This window comes from Hemitrygon akajei, chromosome 4 (assembly GCF_048418815.1).
Source record: "Hemitrygon akajei chromosome 4, sHemAka1.3, whole genome shotgun sequence".
Classification (NCBI taxonomy): domain Eukaryota; kingdom Metazoa; phylum Chordata; class Chondrichthyes; order Myliobatiformes; family Dasyatidae; genus Hemitrygon; species Hemitrygon akajei.
Window position 1 is genome coordinate 156,621,032 of NC_133127.1, and position 15,548 is coordinate 156,636,579.

Genomic DNA, 15,548 nt, shown 5'->3' on the forward strand with positions numbered 1-15,548 from the left:
TTTCTTTTAGAGCAATGACCCCTCTCCCTTAGCGCTATGTGTTGATCTGCTGTCTACACATGTGCATTGTTCTCTCTCTCTCTCTCTCTCTGTCGTTGTAATATCAGTTAAAGCCATCTCCCACGTGCTTGCTTTTATTCATTTGATATGTGGTTGTGCACAGACACAACACCCACCAAAAAGGACACCCAGTATGTATAGAAATGAGCCCTGCCCCGCTCATGAACAGTTTGTTCCACTCCTATCAGGGTGGAGGCTGTGAACCATCCATACTAAGACCACCAGACTCAAAAACTGTAACTTGCCCCATGCAGTAAGGTTGAATAACACCTCCACCCACTGACACACTCCCCACCACCACTACTTTGTCATTTCCTGTCCAAATCATCTTATGTGCAGACACTCTCGTACCTAGTGTTACTTTATGGACATACAATCAATCTATGTATGTAAGCTATCTTATGTATTTATATTTAATTGTGTTTTTTTAAATTATTGTGTTCTTTTGAGCTGCATAGGATCAGGAGTAACAACTATTTTGTTCTCTTTTACACTTGTGTATTGGAAATTATGTTAACCAATCTTGAAATTGGCCTTTATACATTTTACAGTCACTTGCACCATTGTCATAGGACTGAATTGAATTGACATATACTTTGAAAACCTTACTTGAGCATCATGTAACATTGTCAGTTTTAAAAGCATACATGCTGTCAATCTTGCTTAGCAAATGACAAACTTTATGTGTACTACAATCTGCTCATATTTCGTTATGGGTTTTACATTTAAAAACTTATTTTGGCTTCTATCTTCTTTATTTGGGACTCTGCATGATATTTTAAATGTGTACTACAAAATGTGCCTGAGAATTTTCCAATGCAAATGGCAGCTCGGACAGCTTGATGTCAAAACAGCGGCTGGGCACCAAGATCTCAATGAACTACTGCCTGATAGCAAGCATCAGAAGGATGATCCTCTTGGTGTATTGCTGGCCAGGCCTTTGTGGGGTGTTTATTCAAGGCAAGACGTGAGTGTTGTGTTCTGCCGCTGATGACAAGTTCTGGGCCTACATGAGAACCTTGTCGTTATCAAAGTTTGTTGTAATAGCCGTTTGATTAAACTATGATTAAGGCATTTATCTCAAGGTTCAGTATTTGTTGTTTGAAAAATTTTCATCTGGTTCTCCTACAGTAGCTATACTTCCTGCTGCATTCCAGTACCTGCCACCATGTTACACTCTCCATCCAGTTAACTGGATCTTGGGCCGCTTTTGGACAAAAACTACTGAAGGTCAACTTCCCTTAAGTCAAAAATTAAGCAATAATTTAACTATTGCCTAAGCTTTAGTTCCATGGCTGATGTGATGAACTCTCACAATCGAAAATAGCTTCTGCAAACCGAAAGTGCTTCTCTTTTTCCCGTGCTCTGTGTCTGAAAAGCATCGTTTCTGAATTCCCTCTTTGGTTTTTGGTGCTTCACACTGGTGCTGCAGCACTATTTCCGGGCATAGAGTTTATTAATATAGAAACTGTTTAACTTTGTCTAGAAATGTCTTTATTTGGATGTGTTGGACAAGAAAATCTAAGGGTTGGTGAGGAACATGTAATTTTTTTAAAAAAAGGTTCATTAGCACTGGGGTTTCCCTGTTAAATACCTCATGCATTTTATTGGGGAAGGTGAGGGGCCCTCAAGCACTCTAATTGATACACTCCCCCAACCTACTTATTTCATTTGACTAACCCCCTAAGAAGAATTTCTCCACCACAGAGCTCAAGTGGGCCCACACAACATCATAGCTTGGTAGGGCAATTGCTCTGCTGAAACTGCAAGAAACTGCAGAGAGTTGTGGACACAGCTCAGCCGGACAACATGTCTGGTCAGGTGCTGAGGGACTGTGCAGCACAGCTAACAGAGGTCTTCATGGACAGTTTTAGTATCTCTTTGAAACGGTCCACTGTCCATACAGGCTTCGAGGCACCCACCATCATTCTGGTACCCAAGAGAGTGACAGTAACCATTACTGCCCAGTGCTACTGACTTCAATAATCATGAAGTGTTTTGAGTGACTGATATTGGATCATATAAAACCTCACCTTCCAACTACACTGGACCCTTTTTAGTTCACCTACCACTCAAACCAGTCCACTGATAATGCCTTAGCCTCAGCCCTCCTCTCTGTCTTGTCCCACTTGGAAAACAAAGCCTCATATGCCAGAATATTGTTTAATGACTTCAGCTTGCCATTTAACATGATCGTCCCTCAGAAGTTGAGTCCCTCGCTGTAACTGGAACTGGATCTTGGACTTCCTGACAGAAAGACTCCAATCAGTTGAGTTGGTAGCGATATATTGAGTTCCATTATGCCCACCCCTCCAGACTGCGTGCTCAGTGTGCTGCTGCTCACGTTTCTGACTGAAGACTGCACCGCCAGATCCAACTCAAGCCGCATCATCAAGTTCGCTGATGATACTACAGTGGCTGGCTTCATCAGCACCAATGCTGAGTCAGCACACAGAGAGTGGGCAGAGAGGCTTGTCATATGGTGTGAGAACAACAGCCTGAGTCTCAACGTTGCCAAGTCAAAAGTGATGATTGTAGACTTCAGGAAGGCAAAGGCCAACCACTCTCCATTGCACATCAATGGCTCTGCTGTGGAGAGGGTGAAGAGCACAAAGTTCCTCGGTGAGCACATAACAGAGGATCTAACCTGGATTCTCAAAACCTCACTGTTCAAGAAAGCACATGAGTGTCTACACTTTCTGAGGAGACTGGGACGTGCAAGGTTCTCTACCCCACTCCCATTCTAACAACTTTCTACGGGAGCACCGTTGAGAGTGTCCTGTCTGGCTGTAGTGGAAACTGCAAGGATAGTAAAAACACAAACAGCAAGGCCCTACAGAGGACAGTAAAAACACAAACAGCAAGGCCCTACAGAGGACAGTAAAAACCCGAACAGCAAGGCCCTACAGAGGACAGTAAAAACCCGAACAGCAAGGCCCTACAGAGGATAGTAAAAACCCAAACAGCAAGGCCCTACAGAGGACAGTAAAAACCCAAACAGCAAGGCCTTACAGAGGACAGTAAAAACCCGAACAGCAAGGCCCTACAGAGGACAGTAAAAACCCGAACAGCAAGGCCTTACAGAGGACAGTAAAAACCATCGAGAGGATCACTAGGATTTCCCTCTCCCCTATTTGTGACACTTACCAGGAGGCAAAGGGCCCAAAGCATTGTTGAGAATCCCCACCATCCATCCCACAATCTCTTTGACCCACTGTCATCAGGAAGGAGGCTCAGGACATCAGGACTAGAGCCTCCAGACTGGGTAACAGGCTGTGAGACTAATGACTACCCTGACACCTCCGAGATCTTGTCAGGAGAGTAAGTTATGTACTGTTTGCTGTATTGTTTACCTGTGCTGCACACTACATGCATTTTGACTGATATTAACTTATTTTAGTTTATGTGCTGTGTGTGATGTATACTGTGCAGGTGCAGCATAGTTGTTTTGTTTGGTTGTATGTATGTACAGTCAGATGACAATAAATTTTAGCTCAAACACATCAAAACCCTTGATAGATTTTGTCTGTGCTCCTCGTTGCTTCTGTAAAACAGCCAATATGATAGCAGATCCCACCCAGCCCAGACATGTTCGCTTCTCACACCTCCCATCGGGCAGAAGATAGAAAAAGCTGAAGGAATGTACCTCCAGACTCAAGTAGAGCTTCTGACCTGGAGTTACAAGAAAATTGAATAGTCCCCTAAGATGGCCTCTTGACTTCACAATTTACAATTTACCTTGTTATTGTCTGCACTGCACTTTCTCTGTGACTGTAACACTTTTTTCTGCACCTTATTGTTGTTTTACTTGTACTACCTCAATGCATTGTTGTAATTAAATGATCTGCATGGCAGGCAAAACAAATTTTTCACTTATCTTGGTCACATGACCAAGCCAATTTACCAATTCACAGTTTTTTTTGCCAGAGCCTCAGTGACCACTTATTTTCTCAAATGGTTGTCTTGGAGGAAAGATTCTGTGAGTGGTCCCTCACGTCCTTCTCACAGCGCAGTGTTATTTTTAATGAGGCCGAGTTGTGAGCTTGACACTGAACCCGGCATGGATGGAAAGCGTGTCCAGGAGCGGCCCGACTGGATTCGAACTCGGGAACCTTCGCTCCGGAGTCCAGCGCTGATGTCACTGCGCCACCAGCCAGTGGCCAGTAAAGTGAGAGAAATGCCAGGTCATGAGATTCCACTTTACCTTGGAGTACCTGGTCCCCACAAAATCATTCAGAATCTTCCCTAACCAGAAGCCCTAGATCAGGCATGGGCAAACTACGGCCCGCGGGCCATATGCGGCCCGTTAAGCTTTTTAATCCGGCCCACAGAACTTGATGAAATTATATTAATAAACCTTGTTAACACCTCAGATCCATCCTGAGAATCGCCACAACAAAACTAAATCCAGACTTTGATGCGCTGGCTAAAAAGGGAGACCAACAACACTGTTCCCACTGAAATTAAAAATAAGTTTCTTCGTTGTGTTATGTAAAAAATGCATTTGAAAATATTTTTTTCAATAAGCCTTACATGTTACATGTCATTTCTGTTAAGTGATGGACATGAGTAGTGCGCAGGTGCACGTACGTTCTCAAAATAAAAAATGCGCTCCAGATCAAATAACGCGCTCCGCATACTGTTCTGTCCTTGTGCTGGTCGTTGTTGAGTTTTGGCACGGGACAATTGAATAAGAAGGAGCAGGACAAGTAGACCTGCATCTCCCACCGTTTTTGAAATAAAGACAGTCAGGAGGAGAGTGATGATGATAATATCTTGAAGGATAACAGAATTTTCAGTGCTTTAAAATAATAACTGTTACTATTAAAAAAAGCTGTATTTTATTCATTTAATTTTCAGTGTTTTAAAAGTCATTTCAATAAATAGCTAAATACCATGGGACTTCAAAGACAGATATTTTGTTGTAATGCATTTGTTCATTTTCAATTGAAATTAAAGCACATGTTTTCTACATATCCCATGATATTTTATTTTCTCTTATGAGGTGTATTACCAAAACACTCCGTCCATCTGCTCCTGGTCCGGCCCCCCTGTCAAATTTTAGAACCCTTTGTGGCCCACAAGTCAAAAAGTTTGCCCACCCCTGCCCTAGATGAACCATGAGATCCGAGGGACAGGTCAGAGGCATTCAAGTCTGGTGACCAAGAAAGTTACGAGAGGTCCAGATTTCTGGAAAGACATCTCACGGATGAAGTGGCAATTTGGACTAAACTTGAATCAATGAAGGCTTGTTCGACAAGTTGTGGCAGGGTTTGAATGGTATCATATCTTACAAAATTAAATCAAGCAACATAGGTGACAACAGCACTTCCAGATGACCTCAATACCTTCTATGCTCACTTTGACCATCAAAACATGGAAGAACCATCATAAAGCCCTACATCCCCCAATGATCCTGTGATTTCAGTCTCTAAGGCCGATATGTGAGCACTTTCAGGAGGGTGAAACCACGAAAAGCACCTGGCCCAGACCTGGCCAAGTACTAAAACCCTGTGTTAATCAATTGGCTGGAGTGTTCACTGAGGTCTTTAAACTCTCAGTTTGGTAGTCTGAGGTACCCACCTGTTTCAAGCAGTCTTCAATTATACCAGTGCCTAAGAAGAACGTGGTAACCTGCCTTAATGACTATCATCCAGTAGAAATTACATCCACAGTGATGAAGCGTTTTGAGAAGCTGGTGATGAAACATATCAACTCCTGCCTGAGAAACAACTGGGATCTGCTTTAATTTGCCTATGGAGTAGCAGATCCACAGCAGATGCCATCTCATTTGCTCTTCACTCAACACCAGAACATCTGGACAGCAAAGATGCATACATCAGGATGCTCTTTATTGGCTACAGCTCAGCATTTAATCCCATCATCCCCTCAAAACTAACTATTAAGCTTCATGACTTTGGCATCAATATCCCCTCATGCAATTGGATCCTTGATTTTTTTCACTTGCAGAACCCAGTTTTGATTGGCAACAACACATCCTCCATGATCTCTATCAGCACAGGTGCACCACAGGTCTGTGTGCTTGGTCCCCTGTTCTACTCGCTTTATGTGGCTGTATGGCTAAGCACAGCTCCAATGCCATATTCAAGTTGGCTGACGACGCCACTGTTACAGGCCAAAACAAAAGTGGTGATGATCCAGCGTATAGGAGGGAGATTGTCACTCAATGTCAGCAAGACCAAGGAGCTGATTTTTGAATTCTGGAGGAGGAAGGCAGAGGTGGAGAGGGTAAGCAACTTTAAATTTTTCAGTGGTATTATTTTTGTGGACCTGTCCTGGAATTATGAAGAAAGCATGGCAGCACCTCTACTTCCTTTGGAGATTGTGTAGATTTGGCATGACATCTAAAACTTTGACAACCCTCTATAGATGTGTAGTGGAGAGTACTTTGACTGGCTACATCACAGCCTGGTATGGAAACACCAATGCCCTTGAACAGAAAGTTCTACAAAAGGTAGTGGATATGGCCCAGTTCCTGGGTAAAGCCCTCCCAACCATTGGGCACATCTATATGAAACGTTGTTGCAGGAAAGCAGCATCCATCGTCAAGGAACCCCACCACCCAGGTCATGCTCTCCTCTTACTGCTGCCATCAAGAAGAAGTTACAGGAGCCTCAGGGCTCACATCACCACGTTCTGGAACAGTTATATCCCTCAACCATCAGGCTCTTGAACCAAAGGGGATAACTTCACTCAATTTAACTTGCCCATCATTGAAATGTTCCCACAGCCTAAGGACACACTTTCAAGACTTTTCACTTTATGTTCTCGATATTTATTATTAATTTCTTTCTTCTTGCATTTGCACAGTTTGTTGTCTTTTGCACACTGTTTGGCAAAGTCGTTCATTGATTCTGTTATGGTTATTACTCTATTTTGGATTCATTGAGTATGCCCATAAGAATGAATCTTGGGGTTGGACATGGTAACATATATGTACTTCGATCAATTTGCTTTGAATTTTGAACATTGCTGCCACTGCTGATGGATCACAGCACCTCTAATATACCCAATTTTAATGTGTCAGATCTGTTATGCATCTGGTTAACACAACCCTATGATGCCAGCATAATGTAAAATGTCTTAGTGTGAAGGTGGGACTTTATCTCCACAAAGGTTATGTGGAGGGAATTTCTACCTCTGTACCTGTGGACAAAGGTATTTGCCACAGATATATGCTCAAAGATGGGCTCATCTTAGTTCACTCATGACTTAGTGTGGCAGCTGTGGCCTCAGAGACTCAGCCTGCTTGATTAGTGATGGTGCTACCAAGCCAACTTTGGTGGTGGACATTGATGCCTCTGAACCAGAATACATTCTGCAGTATTCCTCCTTCCAAGTGTTGCTCATTAAGGAGGAGCAACAGTACGTCAGCTGAGGGAGGACATTTGGTGTAATCAGGAGGAGGCTTCTATGCTCATGTCACAAGACCCTATGTTTGTCTCCAAGCAAACATAGAGGACTTCCAGGGCTACTACCTTCCATCTGTTTCTCATTGTACTTCCATCTCGAGTGGACAGAGTGCACCCAGGGAGTGTAATGGAGGTTGTCTGAAAGGTGCGATTTTGTCAGTATGGCAATGCCAGTTTGTGTTTGACTAGTCTGTGGGACAGCTCTGCCAATTTGGACAAATGCCTGCAGAGGACTTATCAATGTTCACTGGGCCGGAAGTGATGCTACTGTGTCCAAATGTAATGCACTAGTTTTATCCTTATTCTGTTTAAAATCAGCAGTGATGATACAACTGATTGTCCTCTGAAATGTCTCAACAAGCTGTACAGCCTAGGGGCCCACAATCTTTCCTCATAATTGTTTCAGCAACACATCACTCCAAACAAAAAAAGTTCCAATATAATTTCCCAAGGCAAACATTAATTAAATGCATTCAACTGCAAGCTATATTACCACTAATATTAATAAATGTGTCAAAAACTTTAGAAGATGCCACATATACCAAACTTATTTATTCAGGTTCATAGAAAAATCCATGTGCGTTCTTTCATTTTGTCAGTTTTCACCTTTACTGCTCATGTTGGTTTACTATCACCTCAACTCTAAGAAACGTTCCCAGTAAGCTCAGAGAAATGATAAAGTTCATAATCAATTCAGAATCAGAATCTGATTTATCATCACTGACTTAAATGACATAGAAATTGTTGTTTGTGGCAGCAGTACAGTGTATTCTGGTTTCTGGGCAATGCAGTGCACAGCACTCCGAGTTTTCTGTTCTGTTGGAACTTCGCTTTCTAAAATTTCTTAAGATATTTACAAAACATTCTGCAGGATGTCCCTTGTGGAAGTCTAATGATCTTAATTAAGTCTTTTGAAAACTTTAGAAAGCTATTGTTTTATAATCAAGAAAACTAAATGGCACTGGTAGATTATGCATATTTTAGACATTCTGAATTGCATTAATTATTTTGAACATTTGCACATTTCTTAAGTGGACCTATTTCTCAAACGTGAGCATTTACGATTATTGTTATTGCCATCATTAGGTATTCTGGAGTTCATTAGTATAGCAGTGGGCCTGGTCAGCATTCGTGGTGTAGACAGTGGACTCTACCTCGGAATGAATGAGAAAGGAGAGCTATACGGATCGGTAAGTGCACATCTGTGTTTTAGATAGTGATAGTTAAGGTTGATATGAAGAAAGAGAACTGAATTGTTTATTAAAGTAAGTAGCTAATTGTAAAGAAGTTGAGAAGAGTTTAATTCCAAATGATGGAAAAGGAAACACAAAGAGAAGAACAAATTAAAGCTCTTTTCATGAAAACCACATGTAATGCAAACAGTTTCAAGGCTGCTTTATCACACTATAGATACTGTATCTTTTTTCATGTCTATCTGGGCTCTATTTCAAAATGATCCAGCGTGTTGTTTGCCAACCTTTGAGGGTCAATAAAGCACCAGAGTCCCGTCATGTTGACCTACGGACTGTGACTTTAAATCAAAATTACATTTCTTTCTCATTACTGTTCTTTTCTTTCCTCTGCTCTTGGTGCACAATTCTGTTACATTTCTCTGGTTACAATTTGTGTTTCCAAATAGCTCAGCATTTAGTACAATTGTTGACACACTTCCATAAGCAGATAGTTTGCCAGAACAGAATGGTACAAGAAAATGCCAAATGTACAGCCATGAATAATCTGACCTCTTGTGGAACCTTCCTATTTGTATAATCTACACCAAATAACTTTCAAAATAACTTCATATTGTAGTAAAACTTTCAGGATAATCCACACTTACTTACTGACTCCAAAGGCAGGCAAACAATAACTCTATTTAGTATTATTCAAACTTAACTGATGAATAAACTTGGAATGCTGTCTGCAATGAATTATACTGTATTAAGCAAACATAAGTTCACCATGTTAACAAGGTGCACCCGCTACCTAATTAGCCTTACAACTTCCAAGTGAGTGGAAATGTTCAGGAAAGAACAAAAATCAGACCCCCCTTTTGTTCCTCTGTCAATGGCTGTTTTTGCCATGTTTGAGATTTTCTTGTTCCTGATTTCTCTGTACATACTAATACATAAACAAATTTGATTAAACCTTTTTGGACATTGTTAAAACACTCCCAAACCTGACAAGTTGCCAGACACAGCTTGATCTATTTATCATTCCATTTTGTTTTCTATTATCAAGCAAGTTTTTCAGTAGGGTTACTAATGTTCTATTAATTCCACATACCTCTATAAACCATAGACTTGAAATGTTGTCTTTTGAAAATCTAAGTATTTATATATTTTGAATAGCCTTTACCTACTAATTTAGTTACCTCCTCAAAGAATTCCATTAGATTCATGAGGCATAACATAATGCATCTAAAACCACACTGGCTGCCATTTATGGTCTTATAACAGTTCTGAAAATCTGAAACAAAACCAGAAAATTCTGGAAGCATTCAATAGGTCAGTCAACATCTGTGTAGAGAGAAACAGTTTTCTATTTCTGCTGAAGGGGTCATTGACCTGAAATATTGACTTCACTCTCTATGCATGACTTAGTGATGGGCTAGTGTTCTGACTTCCCCAAACTACCTCCACTCCTTTCAGTCCCAGATTTCAAACAATCATCTTCTCAAGACCTTTCCAAAATTCTGTCCATATTAAGCACAGAGTCCTAAGTCTTCCAACACTCCCAACGCAGCCTCACCCACAACCCCTCACCATTGAAATTGTCTCAAACTCATCTATCTCTTTCTACCAAAATGTTCTCATGATGTAACCCTATTCAGTTTTCCAAAATTCCAAATCAAAGTCTTCCAGACCACATTAGTCTCAGGCGACACTTTCCTACCACCTGCTAACCTCACCCCACTTCTTCCATCAATTTGCCCAATAAACCAAGGCCACACCTACATGAAGCACATTTTTTTCTGAAGCCCAGTTCCATTATTTCCACTCACCCATGCTGCGATAGCAATTACACAGCCTCTTATGGGTGACATTATAACCCATAAAGAAAGCTGTCAAATCCTTGTGTATTTTTATTCATTTTCTGTAATGGGAGTATTTATTACACATTGCTAAATTTTCTTGAGGTGGTGTTAAGTTGCCTTTTTAAACTGCTGTATTGTGTGGTGAAGCAACTCCTGGCATCATTGGGTAGGGATTTAACTTCAGCACTGATGAAAGAATGGTGTTACGTTTCAAAGCCAGGCTGTTCAGCTTGTAAGGGAACCTGCAAGTTGCGATGCTCTATAGGTCTGCTGCCCTCATCTTTGGCAGTAGAGATCATAGCTTCAGAAAGTACTGTTGGTACAGCCATAATTGCAGTGCATTTCACAGACGATACACTCTGGAACAACAATGCCATGAGGATGCAGTGATTAAATACTTGGGGTAGATGCAAGGATATCAATCAAATGGGCCACTATGTCCTGGAAGGTGTTGATTTTCTTGACCAGTTTTGGAGAACTGCCATCCTAGCGAGTGGATAGTACTCTATCACACTCCTAATTTGTGCCGTTAAGAGACGGAAAGCCTTTGTGCAGTTAGGAGCTGAGTCATTGGCCACAATAGGCTCAGTTTTTCACCTGCAGCTGTGTTTATGAGGCTGATCCGGTTCACCGTTGACACTCAAAAATATTGGTGATTGGGGATAAATATACTGGTACGATCTTCCTCTGTCAAAAATAGTTTGTGGCTGGTAGTTGAGCAGCATGAATGTCAATTCATGCTAAAGGGTTTTGGCCCAAAATATCGACTGTTTATTCCTTTCCATAGATGCTGCCTGGTCTGCTGAGTTCCTCCAGCATTTTGGTGTGTTGGTTGGGCTTCCAGCATCTGCAGATTTTCTCTCGTTTATGAGTGTTAACTTGCTACTTCTGTAGACCTTCCTCTAAGTAGTCAAAGGACTGTTTTATTGCATAGATATTGCAAATTCAGATGGTCAGTCTTTGATGTTTGTACAGTGAACATTCCTTCTGATGACCTTAAAGTGGTCAAATAGTGGAATTACATTATACTGTAATGTGAGGCTCTTGCTGAAGCAGCTGAAGATAGTTGGGAAGGGCAAGAAAACTGCTCATGCTGGAAATAAATTAAAAAAATAGAAAATATTGGAAATACGCAGCAGGTCTGGTAGCATCTGTAGAGAAAGAATGCTCGATGGGAGGGAGAATGAGTGAGAGAGAAAATATTGACAGAAGAAAGTGAGAAGAGTTCCAAAATTGTTGGAGAACAAAAGGGACGGAAGAGACAGTTTACATTAAAATTTAAATCAGTCATCTTAAAAATTGCCTATGCAAGAGCATTTGTTGAAAGTGAATGATCAGATTTAAGAAAGTATTTCTAAAACAGGCTGAACATCGAGCATTGTTTATCTGGTGAAAATGTAGTTATCCCCCTAAAGGTAAAGAATCTGCAGATCCTCTTAGAATTCTTAAAAAAACAAATAAAGGGAAAAAAATTGAAAAATGCTTCAAGCCGTTCAGTTCAATTAAGACTTATTGTTATAATATCTGTAGAAATAAATGGGTTACAGCCTGCATAAAATTGCATAACATGTGATATGCATGAGATTCTGTTAGAGAATTTGGATTAAACACAAAGTAGGCAAAGACCTCTAAACTAGTTACTGTAGCGGTGAGCTACACGCAGCGCTAAAATAACGACACGGAGTTGGTAAACTGCAGTTAAAGAAGATTTTATTCGAACTTCATGGCCTCGCTTTAAAGCCTCCCTGATCCCGCTCTCCCCGGGCGCGGATGCTGTAGGGGGCACGTACTCACAATCCCCTGCAGGCTTTTCCCTTTGTTGGTGAAGCAGACATAGCGCCCTTTTGGGACTGGCCTTTGTGCCGGCGCGCTGGCTATTTGTGAGCCGGTTCGAGTGCGCTAGTAATTGGGTCGCCACATAACCCCCCCCCCCCAGAACCGGCGATACAACCCCCCAATGTCCACAGTCTGGGCCGGACCCTGTTTGGGAGGTCGGCCTCTGGTGCCGGAAACTCGACCGGTTGCGCCAAGTCCACATGGGCCGGTTTGAGTCGGTCCACCGTGAAAACCTCCTCTCTCCCCCCAACGTCCAGCACGAATGTGGACCTGTTGTTCCTGAGCACCGTAAATGGCCCCTCGTAGGGTCGTTGCAGCGGTGGCCGATGCCCGCCCCTTCGTACAAACACAAACTTACAGTTCTGCAGGTCTTTGGGTACGCAGGTCGGGTGCTGCCCATGCTGCGAAGTGGGTATGGGGGCCAGGGCACCGAGTCTCTCGCGTAGTCTGCCCAGGACTGCTGCGGGTTCTTCCTCATGCCCCCATGGGGCTGGTATGAACTCCCCGGGGACAACCAGGGGTGCGCCGTACACCAACTCGGCCGACGAGGTGTGCAGATCGTCTTTGGGCGCCGTGCGGATGCCGAGTAGGACCCAGGGAAGCTCGTCCACCCAGTTAGCTCCTCTCAGGCGGGCCATGAGAGCCGACTTTAGGTGACGGTGGAAATGTGGGTGGTAGGCAGTGGTGTGGTGCAGCTGTGTCCCCAAAAGGCTGGCCATCGCTGACCACAGGCCGGAGGTGAACTGGGCACCTCTGTCTGAGGTAATGTGGGCCGGTACACCAAAGCGGGACACCCAGATGGCGATCAGTGCCCGGGAGCAAGATTCGGAGGCGGTGTCGGTGAGCGGGATCGCCTCTGGCCATCTTGTGAACCAGTCCATGACAGTGAGGAGGTGCCACGCTCCGCGCGACACTGGCAGGGGGCCCACGATATCCACATGAACGTGGTCGAAACGCCGGCGGGTGGGGTGGAACAGCAGCGGCAGGGCTTTGGTGTGCCGCTGCACCTTGGCCGTCTGGCAGTGCATGCACGTTCTGGCCCATTCACTGACCTGCTTGCGGAGTCCGTGCCAAACGAACCGGTTGGAGACCATCCGGACGGTAGTGCGGAAGGAGGGGTGCGCCAAGTTATGAATGGAGTCGAAAACTTGTCGCCAAGGTGCCGGGACGACGGGACGGGGCTGGCCGGTGGCGACGTCACAGAGTAGGGTCCTCTCACCTGGGCCTACGGGGAGGTCCTGGAGCTGCAAACCGGAGACTGCGGTTCTGTAACTTGGGATCTCCTCATCCGCCAGCTGTGCCTCAGCCAGCGCCTCAAAGTCTACCCCTTGGGAAAGGGCATGAATGTTAGGGCGAGAGAGTGCGTCCGCCACAACATTGTCCTTACCCGAGACGTGCCGGACATCCGTCGTGTATTCAGAGATGTAGGACGGATGGCGCTGCTGGCAGGACGACCAGGGATCGGACAACTTCGTGAACGTAAAGGTAAGCGGCTTGTGGTCCGTGAATGCGGTGAAGGGCCTACCTTCTAAGAAGTACCTGAAATGTCGGATTGCCAGGTATAGCGCCAACAGCTCCCGGTCGAAAGCACTGTATTTGAGCTCGGGTGGTCGCAGGTGTTTGCTGAAAAACGCCAGGGGTTGCCAGCGACCCTCGATGAGTTGCTCCAGTACCCCACCGACTGCCGTGTTGGACGCATCCACTGTGAGGGTGGTAGGGACGTCAATTCTGGGGTGCACTAGCATCGAGGCGTTTGCTAAGGCTTCTTTCGTTTTAATGAAAGCGGCGGCGGACTCCTCGTCCCAGGTAATGTCCTTGCCCGGACCCAACATCAGGGCGAACGGGGGCACATGATTCGGGCAGCTGAAGGGAGGAAGCAGTGGTAGAAATTTACCATACCCACGAATTCCTGAAGGCCTTTGATTGTGGTGGGTCGGGGGAAATGGCGGACCGCGTCTACCTTAGCGGGCAGAGGGGTTGCCCCGTCTGTAGTGATCCTGTGGCCCAGGAAGTCGATGGAGTCGAGCCCGAACTGTCATTTGGCCGGGTTGATTGTCAGGCCGTATTCACTCAGTCGGGCGTAGAGTTGACAGAGATGTGACAGATGCTCCTGACGACTACTGCTGGCTATGAGGATGTCGTCCAAATAGATGAAAGCGAAGTCCAGGTCGCATCCCACCGCGTCCATTAACCGCTGGAACGTCTGTGCGGCATTCTTCAGGCCGAACGGCATGCGGAGGAACTCGAAAAGGCTGAACGGGGTGATAAGTGCCGTTTTGGGGACGTCGTCCGGATGCATCGGGATTTGATGGTATCCCCGGATGAGGTCTACCTTGGAGAAGATCCGTGCGCCGTGCAGGTATGCTCAAAATCCTGAATGTGCGGCACAGGGTAGCGGTCCGGTGTTGTAGCCTCGTTCAGCCTGCGGTAGTCGCCGCATGGTCTCCAGCCCCCTGTTGCTTTGGGCACCATGTGCAGGGGGGAGGCCCATGGGCTGTCGGACCGCCGTATGATCCCCAATTCCTCCATCCTCTTGAACTCCTCCTTCGCCAGACGGAGCTTGTCCGGGGGAAGCCTTCGAGCACGGGCGTGGAGGGGTGGTCCCTGGGTCGGGATGTGGTGCTGTACTCCGTGTCTGGGCATGGCTGCCGTGAACTGCGGTGCCAGAACCGATGGGAAATCAGCCAGGACTCTGGTGAAGTCGTTGTCGGACAGCGTGATGGAGTCTAGGTGTGGGGCCAGCAACTGGGCTTCACCCAGGGAGAACGTTTGAAAGGTCTCGGCGTGGACCAGTCTCTGCCTCGGCAGGTCGACCAGCAGGCTGTGAGACCGCAAAAAATCTGCACCCAGAAGCGGTTGGGCTACGGCGGCCAGTGTGAAGTCCCATGTGAACTGGCTGGAGCCAAACTGTAGCTGCACCGTACGGGTGCCGTAGGTCCTTACTGTGCTGCCGTTCATGGCCCTCGGGGGGGTCCCGGTGCCCTGCTGCGGGTGTCGTAACTCGTCGGAGGTACGACGCTGATCTCGGCACCGGTGTCGACCAAAAAACGGCATCCCGACCGCTTGTCCCACACATACAGGAGGCTATCCCGATGGCCAGCCGCCGTAGCCATCAGCGACGGCTGGCCCTGGTGTTTCCTGGGAACTTGCAGGGCGGGCGACAGCGGCGGGCTTCTGCGCCCCAC

General features: G+C 45.2%; 1 protein-coding gene across 3 annotated transcripts in view; it reads left to right on the top strand.

The window, feature by feature from the left end:
- Positions 1-15,548, top strand: part of LOC140726836 (fibroblast growth factor 9) — a 66,854-nt gene that overhangs the window by 35,316 nt on the left and 15,990 nt on the right. For all 3 annotated transcript variants that reach the window (XM_073043712.1, XM_073043713.1, XM_073043714.1), the window contains exon 3: positions 8,580-8,683. In XM_073043712.1, coding sequence (XP_072899813.1) covers positions 8,580-8,683 — 104 coding nt within the window. The remainder of the gene's footprint in view (positions 1-8,579; positions 8,684-15,548) is intronic.